This window comes from Primulina tabacum, chromosome 4 (genome assembly GCF_025594145.1).
Source record: "Primulina tabacum isolate GXHZ01 chromosome 4, ASM2559414v2, whole genome shotgun sequence".
Taxonomy (NCBI): domain Eukaryota; kingdom Viridiplantae; phylum Streptophyta; class Magnoliopsida; order Lamiales; family Gesneriaceae; genus Primulina; species Primulina tabacum.
Genome location: NC_134553.1, coordinates 45259102 through 45278973, shown reverse-complemented (window position 1 = coordinate 45278973; position 19872 = coordinate 45259102). Strand labels below are relative to the sequence as shown.

General features: G+C 34.7%; 1 protein-coding gene across 4 annotated transcripts; it reads right to left on the bottom strand.

The window, feature by feature from the left end:
* Nucleotides 1–4985: 4985 nt before the first annotated feature.
* On the bottom strand, nucleotides 4986–12015 carry LOC142543418 (protein TIME FOR COFFEE-like). Of its 4 annotated transcripts, none has more exons than XM_075650665.1 (14): nucleotides 11641–12015; nucleotides 10977–11519; nucleotides 10687–10871; nucleotides 10334–10601; nucleotides 9836–10244; nucleotides 9655–9715; nucleotides 9483–9578; nucleotides 9110–9377; nucleotides 8932–9004; nucleotides 8755–8821; nucleotides 8312–8677; nucleotides 5811–8220; nucleotides 5670–5729; nucleotides 4986–5636 (listed from the first exon to the last, which is right to left on the bottom strand). In XM_075650665.1, the coding sequence occupies exons 1-13, from the start codon at nucleotides 11735–11737 to the stop codon at nucleotides 5689–5691; spliced, it is 4884 nt and encodes a 1627-aa protein (XP_075506780.1). In that variant the 5' UTR covers nucleotides 11738–12015; the 3' UTR covers nucleotides 4986–5636; nucleotides 5670–5688. The 4 variants fall into 4 exon arrangements, with proteins under 4 accessions (XP_075506780.1, XP_075506782.1, XP_075506779.1 ...); XM_075650667.1 differs by having other exon boundaries at nucleotides 5670–5703; XM_075650664.1 differs by having other exon boundaries at nucleotides 4986–5729.
* Nucleotides 12016–19872: the final 7857 nt, after the last annotated feature.

Below are 19872 nucleotides of genomic sequence, written 5' to 3'. Positions count from 1 at the left end.
TATTTTATGATACGGATCTCTTATTTTGGCCATCCATGAAAAATATTACTTTTTATGCTAAGAATATTACTTTTTATTGTGAATATCGGTATGATTGACTCGTCACACAGATAAAGATTCGTGAGTCCGTATTACAAGAGATATACTCTTGATTATTCTGGTTCAATTGCTTCAAATTCTGCTGGTTTGCAGGCTAATTACGGTCGTCGTTAGGATGAAATCAAAGCTGATCACCATCTATGGATCCAAAGTCAAACGGACAAATGACAATTAAGGGTCAATTTTTTTTCTTTAAAATCAAATTAACTGAATAAATATTTTATATAGAATGGTCCATACAAATCTAACACGTGATTACGAAAGATTACGAAATTATCACATTTAGGTCAAAGACAACAGAAAATCTTCGCATTTAGTTGGTAATAATAAAGCTTCTATAAAGGATAAATCCAAATTTTTTAAATTTTTTTTTAAAAAAAGTTATTTTATTGATAAACATAAAAATTTGACTGAATCTCTTCCAACTTGTAATTCTTCTCTATATTTTGTTAATTTGACTAAAGTTATAATCTTCAATTTTTACACCAACAATTCATATCAGAATCATTTATCTTCAATAATTTTGACATATGCCCATTGGTCCACACCCAAGTGATATGGTCTGTGGGCCTATGACACTAAAAACTCAGCCCAAACATTGAAACTGGTGGGCCAGCACGCCATTGAATCAAAGTCCTTTTTGGTACAGTATAATAATTTTTAAATGTGTCAGCATATGTGAAAATTCACAATTCACGTCAGAACTTGGCAAAAGTTGCAGAATTCTTCTGGGTACCTATTTTCTGTATTTTCGGGTTCCATTTTTTCTTTGCAAATAATCTTCTTGTCTGATTTCGACAAACATTATGGTCCCACTATTTTGCTAATATTAATAATTTCTTGACACGTAATTAATGTGACTTAAATCCATGTCTGTGTGTGTATCTATACATATTATGTATATTGTTGCGATATATGACTCATTATTGAGATGCTATGAAGAAAAGAAACAAGTTGTTCCTCTGTATTTGAAGGAAATGAATTCATACTTTATTAAATAAGCTTGACTTTATAAATATCCTTACAATAGTAACTAAAAGAACGTTAAATATTCGTACTCACGGGAAATTTAGGGTCCGATTTCAGCAAGTGTCACTAGTCCAGACGCAGGTTTCGAAATGGTCCTGAGCCTGAAATCACGAATAAGACCGTTAGAAGGGAGCCAGGAGTCAAATCAGAGACTGAGGATACAAGGGGAGCAGCTAAAGGTGCTACTGCCCTCCCCTCAACTAAGTGTCCCAAATGACTTCTCAACTTCTGGCAAGCATCCGACTTTAATGGCTTTGTCATTACTTCTGCAATATGCTCCTCTGTTCCACAGTGCAACTACTCAATGGTTCCATTATTATCAAGCTCTTTCAAGAAATGAAAGCGTACATCAATGTGTTTGCTCCTTCCATGCATCACAGGATTCTTTGATAACTTAATTGTGGAGTTGTTATCGCACATGACTATGGTACCTTTCTTTTGAGCATGTCCAACATGTTCAAAAACTCTTCTCATCCATATTACTTGGCTTCCACACCCTGCTGCTGCTACAATCTCTGCCTCTGTGGTTGGCAATGTAACAATTGGTTGTTTCTTTGAAAGCCAAGATACAGCTCCAGAACTTAAGAGGAAAACATAATCAGGAGTTCTTTTCCGATCATCTAAGTAGCCAACATAATCACTGTCTGCGTAGGCAATCAAATCATTTGAGCTCCTTTTCTTGTACATAATTCCATAATCGAAGGTGCACTTCAGGTACCTTAATATCCTTTTGAAAGTTTGTAAATGAATTTGTGTCAGCTTGTACTCCAACAACGAGTCTCATGTATCATACAATGAAAAATGAAAATTTCGAAAATTAAAATTTTTCACTTATTCATTTTTGTAAACTCTTTCATTAAAACAGTCAATTTTACTATCCTCACTTAATTAGTTGTTAAGCTAACTTTTGCATCTTCTATCATATGGGATTTATTTATAAATTTCTTTATAAGCAATCAGTTTGATCTCCATCAAACTACAGTCACTAAATTCAACTCCTTGAACTTGACTATCTCAACGAAAACACAGAATTTAATACTTGTATGACCCTCAGTGGTTCAGGGATATAGCTAGTCGTAGGCTCACAACTTCATGTGATTCAGAATAACATTTATTCTTATTCAGGCTTACCTTAATTAGCCTCATTCATTTCATCAACTCTTGTGCCAGAACTCAAGTCTGATTGTAATCATTAGATCATGGAAAGAGCATCTAGTAGCATGACTTATGATCCCTTAAATATCACTGATAGTGCATGCAATAACCTTAAGTTATAGTTAGCATACAGTACGATCCTTTCAACTCATATATCCCAATCGAATCTGCAACAATTGGTATATTGAGATTTGTAAACGAATTCGATAACTATGTGATATATCTTTGAGTAACTACAAATGTATGTACGTGCAACTGAGTAAAAATATTTCCAAAATGCATATGTCTTACTCAAGGCAGAGATTCCTTGCATTATTAATTCATCATATCACATAAGATATATTCACCTGTGAGCAAACAGTGAATCTCCGACTACAATGCATTAGCTCTTACATATTTCGAAACTACACTCAACTTCCCCATGCGATGACCCTCAATGGCGTCAGTAAATTAGTCAAAGTACAGTACTAATACGCACAGCCTCCATGTTGTCCTGAGTCAAAAGAATAATGGTGTACAACTATAAACACAGACTATTACACTTGATAAGTGATAACCACTTGGATAGTCTAAGTGAAAGTTGTTCAGTGCATTATCAAATGATCACTCATCTGTATTAATGGACATTTTCATAATTTTACTTATGAAACATGGCGTTTACATCACAGATGTTAGTCTCAACCTCGATCTACATTTATCCTTATTTTAGGCAGCTGATTCGACTAAAGCTCTCATCTAGGTTCGAGAATAGTGCTCGATCTCCAGACATATGATTAGAGCACCAGTTTCACTGAATGATTCCCACAGGTCATCCATCTATGTACTACTCTCATTCCTGTACCGTTTAACCCGACATTTTCTCACTAAAACTTTTTTTTATTGTAATAATGAACGTGTTTTTGTCTATTATTCTGTAAATTTTGTCATTTTCTTTTGAAAATTGTTTTTTTTTTTTTAAGGACAAATGAGTAAGTTTGCCAGGAAGCTAAAAAAAAACTATATAAGAAACAGAAATAGGTGATATTTGAGGGAATGGATAAAAAAATTTGATATTTTAACGGCAGGAATCATACCAAATCACATGTTTTTTTATAGATCTAATTTATATTGTTTTTTTCTTTAGGTTGTGTTTGTATTAAAAAATTTGAATTTAGAGTGAATATTTGAAAGAAGAACTTGAAACGGCTCTATATTGAGATAAATTTGAAATTTATCTTAATAACTTAAAAAATAATTAGTTAATATTTGAAATGTATTATTAACTAGATTTTACCCAAACCTATCAATGAATTTGTTAATCAGATTACGACAGATAGTTTTGAACTTATTTAAATTAATATATTTATTTTTATTTAGTGTAGTGAATAAATATATTAAGTTTACCTAAATGAAGTTGGGTGAAATGCGTAATAATTATTTACAAAACATGAAAGTGTATCGGCCCTAACTTAAATATTTAAAATGTTGTCGGGCCAGTTGGGTCAGCTAACCATGAACCTCAATGCACTCAAATCCATAAATAAAGGCAATCCAAGATATTATATTAATTTTATATATAAACGGTTTTTTTATAAAAAAAAATATTGAAAAATACACATTTAATCTATATAAAAATTAAAAATATATTATTTTATATATTATATTATTATTTTATATCATATAAAAGTTTTCCGATCCAACTATCTGGTTGAACAGATCGTTTTGTTTATATAGATTGGTTTGATCACTGATCCGATTATAAATACATTGATTTGGATGCTATTATATCACAAGTCATTGAAATTGAGACGTCGAATTTGTCATTAGAAATATCAAATCATCGTATGGCATTAATTCCACGACAAACCAAGCATATAAATCATACGCAAGATCATCCCATTCTTACTTGTCCTTTGATTCCAATACCAAAAAAAATTATTTAATTTTCATAAAGTCAAGTACATATTTTGGAAAATTTCAATAGGGTGTTGGTGGTTTTCTTTATATGTTATAAATGGACATTTTTGTAAATTTCATGTATTATTTCTCGAAAATTGGTCTCTCAGATGCTGCACGAGCGAGTGTTCCAAACAATCGGATTATCAAAGATATATCATATAACTTCTATAAAAATTTAAAAAAAAAAAAAAAAACTACAAATTATATGATTTCTATTTAATTTATACAAAAATAAAATGTACATTTTCGAAATTTCACGTTACAAAAACTCTTACATAAACTACTAACATTATCATTGATTATAAAAATAATAATAATAAATAAATAAATAAATATATGAAAAAGGATAAAAATTGAGTGAGGCAGATAGTGCCACGTGGAAGTGCTCCCCTCCGAAGAATTTGGCTTTTGTCAACCCCATTTATCCAATCACAATCCACACACCAATAATGAATGGTATTGTATATTTTATCCTGAATAAATGCTCCACCAAAAACAAAAACTTGGAAATGTTATTTAAATCAACTATTAAGATTTCAAATATCATCATTCATTTTATTTTACCATTTTAAGTATACGAATATATCAATGAATGGACTTTAAAAAGTTTGGTGAGTTTGTTCTTCTTCAACTTCCTACTTCTTGAAAATGGCTTATCAAATTGATATTCATCGACTCAAAACTTTCACTTTACTACTGAAGTTGACAGGGGTCGTTATTTGTATCCTTGAAAAGAAAATTGTAAAATCTAGAAAGTAGAGAGATAAAAACAAGAATTTCCATTTAACTTTCTTTCCAACCAAGTTTCTTTACCCTTTTACATTCTCAGGCATATTTTCACATGTGAAATTAGCAAAGAATACAATCAAAAACAGCATCAACACCCGGGGATTTGGACATATGGGGGCCATGTCTAGAATGCAAACAAATAAAAAAGAAAAAAAATAATAAAGCAGCAGAAGCAGCATCATCATTACTAACAACCAAAGGGTAGGCCATAGCTCAAATGCACAAAATGAGAAAAAAGGAGGCTGGTCTACACTATAACATGTTCCAGACAAGCATTTACAAAATGTCCAAGAGGTGTACTTTTTCCTTTTTCATGGAGAGAGGTATGGTGTTTGATCAAAACAACCTCCACTACTTACCCAAAAAAACAGAAGGGGTGTCTTTTTCAAACTCTTACCAATTCACTTGTCTTTCTAAGTTCTTCTAACTTCCTTCTTGTCAGACATACAAAAACATGGATCGAAATCCTATATCTTCCGAGGTCACCACTTTTTAAGCATCAAAAGTACAAGATGATCTTGGTTGAAATCCGGTTTATAGATAACAGTGTACAGGCTACACTGTCGGCATCTCAAGCCAACTTCTGGCAGCGCCGTTCTCCATTTGATGTAATTTTCCGTCCAAATCAACTGCAGCATGCACCATATCATGGAGAGGATACTTCTTGCTAGGATATTTTCATTTCTTCTCAGGCTGCCATTGTTGTAAATTGTCATTTCCTGGTCAAGAAATCGACTTATATAATGGAGGTTCCCAATAAAATGCACAAATATAATGAAATGGGCAGAATAAACACTAACCAGCAGATTGTTTGTGCTCCGAAGGTTTTGTCTGAACGGCAGTCGGAACAGGATGAGTATAAGAGAATCCAACAGGTAAAAGGGTTCCAGCAGACTGTGCAGCTAATTGAGCAGCGTGGATAACACCTTGGGAAGTCAATCCACCACCTTTAACATTACATGTAGCGGCAGCAATTGCTTTAGCTGGATCATTGGTGGCCGTACTAGGCGTCATGACAGAAGAGGTTAATGACAGGGCCCCAGTTGAAGTTGGAGGCGCATTTTGTAGCTGCTGTGGGGGCTGATTCTGTTGATCTGGCCGTCTTCTCTGCATGTAGTACCCACTTGGGACAGAATTGGTTGAACTTGTACTGGTTGGATTCATCGTTTGAACTTGAGAAAATGGATTTGAGAAGAACAGCTGTGCCTGCTGCATAGTCTTTGGAAGCTGCTGCTGATGAGGCTGCTGTTGGATATGCGGCTTTGCTCCACTGCTAGGAGAGGAAGCTATTTGAGGGTTCCCTAAGATCGATGGAGATTTCTGACTTGGTACAGAAGCCGGGTTTTTTATCGGCTGAGCTGACAAGGATGGAGCCTGACTCATTTTGTGGCTACTAGGAGCAGTCGCAGTTCTTGGACTTCCACTTGATCCTTTCGAGATGGAAGAGGTTGTAGGAGAACTGACCATCATAGGGGGAGATGGAGCCTGGTGGCTATTTAATGGTGCTTGCCCTTGTGCACTAGTCGGCGTCTTCTGATTTCCTCCAAAGGATATTTGTGTGTGCATTGGTGGTTGAACCCGTGGATGCTGCTGAGGATTGCTTTTGAGTGTTGATACAGCTGATGAGGCGAGAGGAGACATCGCTTGAGAGGTTGCTGTTCTTGTAGGATTTTTCCACTGAGGAGAATGACTTGGGCTGCTACTACTGCTCTGAACAATGTTTTGTGGGAAACCAGGGAGTGGGTTTGGAAACTTGGCGGGTATGGAAGGAGGTGAATTCAAGTGATCGGAATACACATTTCCATTGCTAGTTGTCGGTGCCTTCCGAGTTGCTGCCAGTAGCTGCTGCTGTTGCTGCTTAATTTGCAGCATCTGTTGCTGCTGAAGCTGATGAGCCTGAATGTGAGCATTCTGGCCATTACCGACTCCTGCATTATTTGCTGTCCCAGGACGAGAGCTTCTAGCTGAGCCAGTCGAAACGTTCAGGGATCGAGCCGAGATATCGACTCCACTGTTTGCAGGAATAGAAGAAACAGGTGTATCGGCCAAGTCTGATCTTGTAAATGCAATGGATTGTGCAGTGCCAACCTTCCCGGATGAACTTTTTCTTTCAGCGTCAGTGGAGATGGAATCTCCACCCGCTGGTTTAACATCCTCGGAAATTCTAAAATTCTTCTTTTGTGCAGTCTGAGCAGCAGCAACAGCCGCCACCATTTGGATGTTCTGTCGAGTAGCTTCAGGAAAGTTCTGAAATATGGCATGATTTTGAGTCATGGATGCCATATCAATGCCAGGGCTGGCATTTGAGCCATTGATGGTACCGAAAGACATTGCAAAGCTATGGGGAGGTAAAGAGTCCACTCCACCTTTTGATTTCGGCTGTTGTGTTTGTTGTGGCGGCTTCTTTTCATCGTTGCTAACAGCTCCAACCGGCGCAATGGATGAAGCAGCAGCGCTAGCCAAAACAGGTGGCGGAGTCATCAAGGCAAAATTTTGTGGGTGAATAGGCATTGCGAAATTTTGGCCGTATATGTTCACAGAGGCCCAAGATCCTCGGTTATCAGTAGTTGATGGACTCTCTTCACTGCCTATTTCATTATCCACAAGCCGAGGCCGAGACAAAGATATATGCTGATTATGCGCCTGCTGTATCTGCTGTGATGACTGAGGTTTTTGAGCTGGAAAGTTCTTGCTTCCAGCCACAGCACTAGCGCCACCACTTGAGGACCGAATCTGCTGGCACGGCAAATGCTTCTGTGTCGATGAGGAGCCACTCGATGTACTTGCATTTTGGTGAACTTGCCGCAGTTGCGGTGACTGAGAGGCGGTTGGTTGTTGGTGCTGAAATTGAGATGGATGAATCATCTGTGACGAATAAAAAGGACCGTTGAACAAAGGCATTGCCTGTGCTGGGGTCCCCCTGTAGTTTGGTGGAGCACCAACCGCAGGAATAGGAAAAGGGTAAGCATTGTTTTGCAAGATTGCCAAGTACTGTGTTTCATTCGTAGCCATGTTTGGATAGTTGAAGCTCAATGGAGTTGAGGCACCTCCACCTGTAGCAGACGTACTCACAGAGGCAGAGCGGGAGGTGTTGGATGAAGCCTGGCTTGCAGCTGTATGAGATCTGGCAGCAGCTGGCCTCACAGAGGCTGCAGCGGCGGCAGCGGCTGCAGCCTGTTGTTGATTCAAAGGGAAGATAAAAGCTGGCCCCTACGAAAACAAAAGTCCCAGATAATAAAATCACCACATCGAAACTTACTTTGATCAAAAAACTGAGTAGGATGCAGGAAAAAAGACATACCACCAAATTACTAGGTGCCACAGGGGGCAAAGCTTGCTGCAGCATAATTTGCTGCTTTCTGTGAGCAGATTCTGAGGAATTAGCAGATTGAGAATTTTTTTCCTTACCACCAGGACTGGAAATGCTTGCCAGATTCTGCCCTTTCTCCTGAACAATATTATTTGCACCCCTAACAGCATTATTTCCAAGCAAATCAGTGACCGTCACAGCATTCATATTTCCAGGTTTCGACCCAAACAATGATGCAGAGCCTGTAGCTGCTTGCCAGAATGGATTCATCTTCATGAACTGTTGGAAACAGTTTATATTCCTTGCAATGTAGCAATGCGTAGCACACCGTTTAGACCGAGGTTGAGAGAAGGTCGGCTGCAAATTTCGCATCAGCACAATCAAGAGAAATATTCCAATCGAAAAGATGAGGAAAAAACTAGGTAATCACATACCTGGATAGGTGGGGGTGTCACAGCGCTTCCATCCATTGAGACAACTCCTTGCAAAGGTGCCATGTATCTGCCACCAAATTACCGACAATTTACCAAGTTATTTCACGGGAAGCCGGAGCTTTTAAACAGATTCACTACTTAAAATCCAGTAAATGAGCCTCGGAAACACAACCGTACCCCATGGGTGGTGGAAGCCCACCAGGCCAGGTAGCCATGGACATAGGCAGAGGCAATGAGCTCGCCAATTGACCTGAGTACGAGACCAAAATCATTCAACTCAAAACCGAAAAATCCTTGAAAATATGCAGAGAAGTGATTCCCGGAGAAAAAAAAAGGATAAAAAAAATCAGCTTACCAGGTTTCCCAGTGGCTGGCTCCTCTTTGGCCACTTTCAATGGCATTTGTGGCTGCTGCTTCATAACCTGGTGCTGTAATTTGTTTCCACCATATCTTTCAGACTCTTTCAAATCAAGCAGTAGATCAAGATTCCTACCCTTATTCAATTCATCTTCTTCTGCTATTTTTTCTCCTTTAATTTCTGCACCTGTCACATTTGTCAATTGAACTTTCCCACTTTTTCCTTTCTCTTCTTCTTTATCTTTCAAAATCATAGACTTTAACTCCTACACGAATAAAAGTAAAAAAATAACATCAAATAAATGCAGATCCACATGGAGGAAAAAAAATCCCCTTCTCAAGATTCCGAAGCTCGGTATCTAGAGTAATACCGCATCAACAATGGATGGATTCGGCTTCTGCTCTGCGCCTGCCAAATCAACCTTGGTTTCTTTATCAGGTGACAACCTTACCAGAGGCGGCGGAGCCTGAAATGGGTTCAAAACTTTCAGATCAAGAAGAAATTCATTTGTACCACCAAAAATCACATCTTGGTACACTCACCATCAGATCTATAACAAACTTCTCTTCCCTCTGATTTTCAGCCTCGGAAGACATTAAAGAACTGAAATTTTCCAGGGGAAAAAACAACACCAAATACCAACATTAGGCCCATTTCAAGAAAAATGGTTCCCAAAGAAAAGAAAATCTTTCACCACCAAATATCAAATCTTGAAATTCTCACGCTTTAATAATTGCAACAGCGGCTGAAGCTGTCGCTATCAAGGTCGAATCCTCGCGGCCGCTATCATCTGTTCTCATCTCTTTCCCCTTTATTGAGCACATCTCTTCTTGCTGAACCAGATCTACGTTGTTCTTCAATTCTTCAGCAGTAGATTTGAACTCCGAATCAGTTTTAATAAATTCGGGAGCTTTCAACTCTAGAAGATGGTGCTGCTGACCTTGAGAATTGACCAAATCGCCACCCATTTCAAACTCATTATCTCCAGTGGATCCCGGGATTTTTTCCAATTTAGGCGATGAAATCTCATTCTTTGGTACTTGGTCCATCTCTGGTTTCGAAGAAACGGGGCTACTCCGAGCACCATAGCTGGAATTTTCCAATACTTGCCTAGGCCTCTTTCTCTTCGGAGCTACAACAAATATTTAGAAATTAGTAAAAAACCAAAAGTTTGAACCGTTAACTCCATGTGGAATCTCCTCGCAAATACTTGTAACATACCAACAGCTGATAGGGGGCTCGAATTAGAGGCCAAATTCAGATTATTTGCCGACGTAGAATTGGACATCGGAGATGAAACATGAGATTTCGTGTCGCTGCTGGATCTATTGACTTCTCTTGAATCCTCTTTCTTCAATGAAGGGCTTTGAGAATGAGTCTTCAACCCATACAAAACCTCCGCAATTTCAATTTCTAGCTCCTCGGGATTCGAAGAATTCGTCTTTGATGACACCTTAGGAGGTTTTAGCCTCGGTCCGCTGTTAAGTTTCTGAAAAAAAAAAAACTTTAGAAAAATCACGAAAATCTATTAATCTGATATTTTTCCAGAATACTGAAGATTCTTGAACACTAACAAGCTTTTTTCTGACGGACGCATTGGAAGAAGAAGGCGACACTGGAGCAGCCGGAGATGGAGCAAGGCCTAGTCCCACCGGAGAATTTAGTGCTTGCAGAAGAATTTGCTCTGCTCCCGCAATCACACCTGCGCTAATATTATTGCTACTCCCTGAAATCCGATCATGGGACCTCTTCGTGCATGCTGAAGAAACACAAATCAAGAAAAAACCATTAAAGAAATGCATTAGCAAAAATCAATAATAAAAAAAAATCAAAGAAAAGGGATTTTACTGCCTTGGATTTTTACCAGAACGAGCTTTTCTTGGAACAGAAACACCAATCATTTCATCACCAGGTTTCCAGACAGGAACGGCCTTGAAAACCTTGGAAGAAGAAGAAGCCGTGCTGGGGGGGAAGGTTTTTCTTGTCTGAAGATGGTGATTAGCAGTGATAATATTCGTAGCACTACTATCGTGTTGTTGTTGATTAAGACTACTGTTGTGGCTGTGGTGATGACCGTGGTGATGGAGGTGGTGGTTATGGTTGGAAATCGGCCCAACCGTTGGCGGAAACAGCCTAACCCCGCCGCCGCCGCCGTTGTTTTCTTCATCTTCTTCATCCTCTTCATCGTTGACACTCTCTTCTGAAGTTTCATCTCCACCAACATCATCTCTATTGCTCATCAATCTCTCAGCTCTTCTCCTCTTACTCCTCCTACTATCCCTTTCTCTAAAATCTCTTCCTCTTTCCCTTTCTCTATCTCTCTCCCTCTCTCGATCCCGATCTCGATCATTCCTCACTCTCTCCCTTAATCTTATAGATTCCTGCAACTCCGCTCCCAAATCTTCATCTGCAAAACAAAGGGGGGAAAATGAAATAAGAAGCAACCCACGAACACAACTAAAAAAAAAATCGATCTTTTGCAAAGAAAAATTACAAACAGATCTGTTTAAAGCTGAATCAGTGCACACCTGGCGAGCCTCTGAGACTGCTTGTTCTATGTCTTCTTCTCTTGAAACCATTAGAGCCCACAACACTAGCCCTTCTGGCTTCTCTATTCCTATCCATTACACCCTCTAGCCACTCTACAAAATAAAGATTTGAGCTTGAACCAGATGACTAAATCCCAATAAGAAACCTCATCTTAGGTATCGCCGCAAATTCAACAAGCTCCGGCGATGAAAACAGCAATCTTTTCACAAAGATCTCTTTTTGAAATGGGCTTCCTCCACTCCCACAACCCCAAAATCCACCCTTTTCCTCTCTTTTTTTTCCACACCCACTGTTCCCTCAACTCTCTCTAGAAAACAGAAATGAGCCCTTGTTTCTTGCTATCTATCTCTTCATCTATTCTTTTTGGGGATATATTTCGCATCCACACAGCCCTCGTGGAAACCTCAGATGCACTTACTTCGTCACCCCACTCAATCTCAGCCCTCCGATTAAATCCCATCCAACGCCTCAGAATCCCCATCGGCCAGCGTGGCCGCATCCTCAGCCGTCTAGTTATTATTCTTAACTTAAAAAATAACACCACTACCCACCTATGTTCATAATTTACCGGAACGTGTCGGTTTCTTTCTTCCCCCATAAGATTCCATGTTCTAATTTTTTTTTAAAAGTAATTAAATTAAAATATAAAGTGGGCCCCAAAATTTCAAAGTTCATTTCCCCCAAATTAATGTGTAAATTGTAGTCTTTCCAATGTTTATTATTATTATTTGAGTTATTTAATGTGAAATCAAATACAACATGCTCAATAAATACACACAATTATTATAATCAATTTTACATTATGATAAAAAATTGATAATTTACTTTGCTAAATATAAAATTATGATAAAAAAAATTGTTAATTTACTTTGCTAAATATAAATGTATATTTGTATATAAATAGTAATTATTATTAAAAATACTACATGTAAATTGGCAAACACTTGTGTGATATGGTCTCATTGATCGTATTTTGTTAGACGGATCTTTTTTTAGATCATACATTAAAAAGTATTACTTTTTATGCTAAAAGTATTAATTTTTATTTTAAATATCGATAAGATTGACCTGTCTCACAGATAAAAATTCGTGAAACCGTATCACAATAGACATACTCGTATAAATTTAAGGGGTGAATGAGGAAATATTCTTGGAAGCTACCAAAAATATCCATCCGGTCAAATTCACTATTCTTTTATTTAAATTTGTTTTTATTTATTTATATATCCCACCAATTAAAAAAAGGGACTATTTAAGTATGAATATAAATTTTATAAATAAAATAGAATAATTTGGGAAGTGCAATAATTACGGTCTTATTGATTAGTGGTAGGGTCGAGGTGTATTTAGTAGGAGTTACTTTTTTTCCAAGAATTGACAAGTGGGACCTACTCTTGACGGTTGGGATTGTCGGGGCAGCGGATAGGTGAGATATCAGCCGTTAGATCGTTTTTTACGTGGCACACGAGAATTTTAAAGTCCGAGCTGGCAGGATGGAGCACGGCGAACCGTCAGATCGCGATGCGATCGGACGGTAGAATATGAATATGGGGAGATAGAATAAAACTTGGAGTCACGGTCACAGTCATTGAACTTCTAAGAAATCGAAGGGACCCACGAGATTTTATTACTTAAACATAAATATAATAATAATAATATTTATAATGATATAAAATTACAGAATAAGTCTCCTGTGAGACGATCTCATGAATCTTTATCTATGAGACATGTCAATCCCACCGATATTCACAATAAAAATTAATATTTTTAGCATAAAAAGTAATATTTTTTCATAGATATCCTAAGTAAGAGATATGTCTCACAAAATATGACTTGTGAGACCGTCTCACGTAAGTTTGTGTCAAAATTAATAATTTACCTTTTTTTTTAAAATGTGTTGTAGTTTCGTAGATGTCAAGTGTTATTTGATTTATTCTAAATAATAAAACCACTTAAAATATTTTAAATTCGAAAAATCGAATCGAAATTATTTATTTTAAAATATTTATAAACTAACTAATCCTTTGATATTATATTATTTAAAAATTATTATTATATAATAAATAAACAGTAATGGTTGAATTGTTGAATAAAGTAAATAATTGAGTCATGTACTTGCGCCCGAGGCAATAAATAATAAAATATTTTTTTTAAAAAAAGGACAAAGATATTATAATATAATAATTGCTAGTTTCGAGAAAATAAAATAATATATCATTATTAGGTTTTTCCCCCTATTTTTCGCTTAATTGTCACGTTGTGGTGGTGAGGTGTACTGGACCCCACACACAGTTACGTATCTTATTTGTTCCACCGCTTTGCCATTTGGTCAAAAAATTGCACTCTCGTTTTCAAAGCTATCTCCTTACTCCTAATTGTTATTTAATTTAATATAATAATTTTAAAAGCGATAAATTAAATTTTTTTATTGATTTTTTGTTTTAAAAGGTAAATTTTTATTATAATACAATAATAAGAATATTTGGGTGGTAAAAATTTTATTTTTTTGTATTAAAAATGAAGAAACTCGAACTAATGGCCAGTCTCAAAAGTATACTTTTCATGTTTAATAATTTGTGGCATTAAATATTTCATTGAAAAAAAAACTGAGTAAATACATATTTTTCAGAAAAATGAAAATTTAATTTAATTTTACCATCTATTCAAATATATAAAAAAAACATCATATTTATTTTTACGATTTGAATTGAATTTATATAGTTTTTATACGAGGGGCTACATAATTTATTCTCTTTTGTTATTTGTTATATATTTTTTAAAGAATGCGGTAGATTTTTTTGAAAAAATATATAGTCATGGTATTTGAAATGAAATTGTATTGCATGTTTAACAATTTAAAATGAGTTAGCATCCTCAGTCAGTGATCGGGAACGCTGCGAAATTTATCGCATTTTTAACATTATCAAATTTGAAATGGAAAATTATTGCACCGAACATTATCGAATTTATCGTGTTTGGCCAAATAAGATGGTTGTACGTCCTCCGTCCGTGTCAACGATCGCTTAAAATTTGCAAGAGAACATTATCTGATAATTGCAGCATTTTTTTCAATTTCAATTTTTTTTTTCCTTTTAAGACTTTGAGCAATCCCTTATCTAATATAATGAGATTTCAAGCCCTTTAAAAAAAAATTAAGATTTGGAGTTGAGTTCAGTAATTTCAAAGATAAATACTCTTAAAATTATGAACTAGTCAACCATTCTTTTTTTTAAAAAAAAATTATTTTAAAAACATTTGTTACTTTATCATTGAGAAAAAATTGTATTCTAATTATTTTCTAAACGGATTCTTTAATTTATTTAAGTGTGTTGTTTAGTTTTCTAAAAATAAATAAAGATGTATGTGTGTTAGTCTACTTATTTTTATTTTATTTTTTATAGTAATATGATTAGTAAATAATAATAATAATAATAATATTTGGATATCATTATTATTTTTTATTTATGATATTATTAGTAAAAAAATACTGTAAAACTTCACCACATTTGGCTTACGCCGTAAATTTTGTTGCGTATGTTGCCAGCATCCGCTATTTAATAAAATAGGACTTTAGACCACAAATAAAAAAAAATAAAAAAAAGAGTTGGAGCTCAAGTCCACTAATTTGAAAAATAAAATAAACTAAAAATGTTGAATCGATCAATTATTTAAAAAAAATATCTTTATTTTAAAAACATTAGGTAATTTATCTTTTTAAAAAATTGAAAATATTTTATTTCAAAAAAATCCTCTATTTTTAAATTATGTATTTTAATTTTCGAAAAATAAAGAAATGCTTGTACGTCCCTCTACTTATGTTCTGTTTTTTAAACTATAATATTATTAATAAATAATAAGAATAATATTTGGAATAATAATAATAAATGGATAGATATTAAAAAATTTTAAAATTATGCATGAGCAAAATTTTCAGATGTCTTGATTTTTTTTGTGCAAAATTCTTAAATTGTTTTACGTAAAATTCTTGATGTGATTTTTTTTAATTCAATTATTTATTTAAATTTATATTGGTTTAGTTTTAAAAAAAAATTAAGATAAGACGTGTATAGGGATGTAATCGAGTCGAACTCGAGCTTTATTTAACGAATATATGCATGGCTCACGAGCTTATTCAAGCCTTTATCGAGCCTAAACAAGCTTAATAAATATGAATTATACATTTAAATTTTCATTAAATTAATTAAAAATTAAATTATATATTTAAAAAAATATATATTATTCTTATTAAAATTTGTAAATTTATTATAATAAATAAATTTAATAGAATTTTCTATATATTTCATAAATAATATGCAAAATCAATAAATCAAATATCAAAACTATTATTTTTTCATCTAAAATATTACTTATGAACTTACAAACGAACAAGTTCACGAGCTAACGAGCCGAATACTGTAAAGCTTGAGTTTGGTTTGTTTATCTTAACGAGCCTCATTAAACGAGCTTTTATTTAATCGAGCTTCGAATAGCTCACAAACGGTTTGGTTCGTTTACATCCCTACGTGTATATGTGTCTGTCCTTTTTTTTAATATTAATAGGATTAACAAAGAAAAATAATATTTTGAATAATAATAATATATCCTTTATAATTTATTTTAAAAAAACTTGTAATATTTAATAGTAATATAATTAATAAAAATAATATATAATTTTTTGTTAATCATATTACAAATAAGCATAAAATAAATGTTTTTCTATAAAAAAAATTTTGAAAAGTAAACTAACACTTATTTAATAAATTAAAGAAATTTTTTAGAAAATTAATTATAATACAATTTTTTCTTAAAGATATATTGCGTAATATTTTAAAAATAAAGTATTTTTAAAAAAATGGTTGATAGATTCATATTTTAAAGTTATTTATCTTTCAAATTTTGAACTTGAATTTCAACTCTATTTTTTTGGCATGTGGTCTCAAATCCCATTATATTAAATAAAGGATGAACATAAATTCCATAAAGAAAAAAAAATTGAAATTACAAAAAAAAAAAAACAAAAAATTGATTTCAGCATCCGATATTGATGGCAACGGACGCTGCAGCAAATCGACAATCGACATTGCAAAATTAGCAGCGTCCGCCAAAGGTGGTGGAGTTCTGCAGTATTTTTTTCAAACCTACGCCACCCGTCTTAATTTTGAAATTTATTATTATTTTTAAATTTAAAAACAAAAAAACCCTCTAATTATACTACTTCACTTTGCACCCACTCGCTAATTCATTCATAAACGGAACCTGCTTTTGTCATGTTATACTTAATAAAACTTGTGTCATTGAGCTTCTTTCTTTCGAGTTGAAATCACAGTTACGGTAAAATATGCTAAAGAAGAATTAAAAAGGTAAAAATTTGTATAAATCTAAAGTGAATGTAGGATCCACATGACAAAAATGTGAAAATTAATGAAATAAATAAGTGTTTGATTAATAATCATGAAATCAATTTCTTCTACCAAAAATTTCTCATGCTGCTCTGTCGCACAAAATTTGTTCAATGTGGTTTGCAAGCTACTGTGTTAACTCAACGATTTAGTCGTACACATCGAATTATAGGGATTGTAGTTCTCATATCATAAAAAAAGTAGTTCAATAAGAAGAATTATTGGTGCAAATATTAATCGAAATTTGAATGTGTCATAATTCTTTCTCTTCTTTTCTTTTAACCGAAAGGAATTCACTAATTGTCTTTAATATTCACCGCCAACTGCCATTGTGTAAAATTTGTAGTCAACCGACAGTCAACACTTCGTTTTCGTGTTCTGGTTTAGCCCGATTTCTGAATTCCCTACTTGCTAAGTTCTAATAGTTATTGGATTAATGTTTTTAATCTAATATATATTAAGAAAATATTCGTTAGAATGAACAAATAAACTTATGACTAAAAAACTTGTTTTCTGGTGATGTTTATATTATTAGATATTGTCTTGATTGGTTAACAGCCATGTTGATTAATGTTTTTATTCCGTAATAAAATTTTATTGGTCGATTTAAGATTTTAGTCGAGTAACTTGTATTTTTTATAATTTTTAATCTTTTTTCCCCAAAATGCTGACGTGATATCAGATACTTCAATATTCTCGATGTCATATCAGTATTTTCGGTGACACATAAGCATTTTACATCACCACGTCATAGTTCATTGAAAATGACAAAAAAAAGAGAGAAAAAATAAATTGAGTGAACTAAAATTGTTAATTAACTGACAACATGATCAAAAATTTAAATATGCAAATTAAGTCCCTTACTTACGGATTATGTTTCATTGGCAAGGTTGATTCGAGTAATTAAGCAATGAATTAAATATATTTTTGGAATATTTGAGATTAATGAATGAAAATTACGCAAAGTGGAATAAGAAATTCGAAATAAAATATTGATAAAAAAAATCGACGTTCAAAAGGCTGTCAGAGAAGTGTGAACGCACCAGAGCACCCATAAAGAGGTGCCCTAGCTCCACAAAGGCTGCTTGAATTTTCCAGGCAACAGGTGACGCGTTGGGGCAACCTTTTTTGGCTGCCCCAGCGTGCAGTACATTGCTTGGAAATTCAAGGTAGTGATGGGTTGTGCTGGCGAACAACATCAACCAAGTCAGAAAACGTTCAAAGAAAAAATGCTGCAATAGCGGTAAACCCAACCACAAGGAAAAAGACTGAAACCAAAGAATGGAATAGAACAAAGAAATGTGTAGTTCAAAAAAGGTCAATTTCGTTTGATTTTATTTTCTGAACTTGACTTTTGTGCAGTTATTTTTTAGAATAACACAGTGAACAACCCTGATGAATGGTGGGTTGATATGAATGTTATCTTCCACATATACTCCAAATATACTAGTGGCTACGTTTTTAGCCTTGATTGTGGCGTATTCTCTTGGACTAGGCCATCAAAACAAACATGCATCGCTAGATCTACTATGAAATTTGAATTTATAGAGCTAGATAAAGCCGAGGAAGAAGAAGATTGTCTTCAAAATTTTCTAGAGGATATTCTTTTCGAGTTTTTTTTTTATATGTATCGTTAAATTAAACATGTGAATTTCAAGTTTTTTTTATATTGTTACATCCACATGATGTTCTTTGATTACTCATCATTTTTTGGACCGAAAGACAGCAATATGATTGAATCAACATGTCCCTTATACTTAACAAACATTAAATGCTTGATCAAAGCTCATTCAAATCATATTTTCCAGATAAATCTGAACACATTTGCATTTCATATTACCTACATTATTCCTTCTTCAAAAGCGAGAGAGTTTATATTATTTATCGGTGATACTTACGGGAAATTTAGGGTCCGATTCCAGTAAATGTCACCAGTCCAGACGCAAGTTTCGAAATTATCCTGAGCCTGAAATCACGAATAAGACCGTTAGAAGAGGACCATGAGGGTGTCCTGGCGTAGCCCCTATGACGCTCAAGTCAGAGACTGAGAATATAAGTTGAGAGAAGCTAAGGGTGCTGCTGAAAATAATATAGTGAATCCATGAATCATACGCTCAAACCTGCTATTTATAGGAGAATATATGAGCCCCTGATGGGCCTTCCACGAATGGCATGGGCCTAACCCTAGTGGGTCTATCCATGAGGTATCAATCGGTTATTGTGATGATGCCATTGATTTTCTTCTTGCAAATGATCAAAATTCAAAATTCTTCTTAAGGTTGTTGTTTGTGGTATTCAAATATGAGAGGAAAGTAAGAAGAAAACAAAGAATATGGCTTGTAGAGGCAAGTGCTTGAACACTTTCTCCTTAAGAAGAATTTGCCCCTCACAATGTGCTAAAGGTTTGTGGCAATCTTCTCCCAAGATACAACTACAACTCTTGAATAATGAGCACTCAAATATTCAAGTTCTATCACAAGGAAATGAAGAAACTCTCTCTTGTTGAAGAAGGAAGAAGAAGAAGGTACAAAAGATGATATGATATGTTATGTAGTGTTTGATTTTCAAATAATCAATCATTTAATGTTTTTCATGTAAAAGACATGATCTTTCATTCATAGGGGGTGTCCCTTGGCCATTGTAACTGATCAAAATTATCAAACAATGCCAAGGAAATAAAAAAACATCAGAAAATTCGAAAAAATCCGAAGGGACGCGTCTGTGCGCGCGCCTGCTTGGCGCTGCCGAGCAGCTCGCTGCTCTCGGCAGTGTCTGCCGAGAGGTTCTGCGCGCGGCTGCTACTGTTCATCG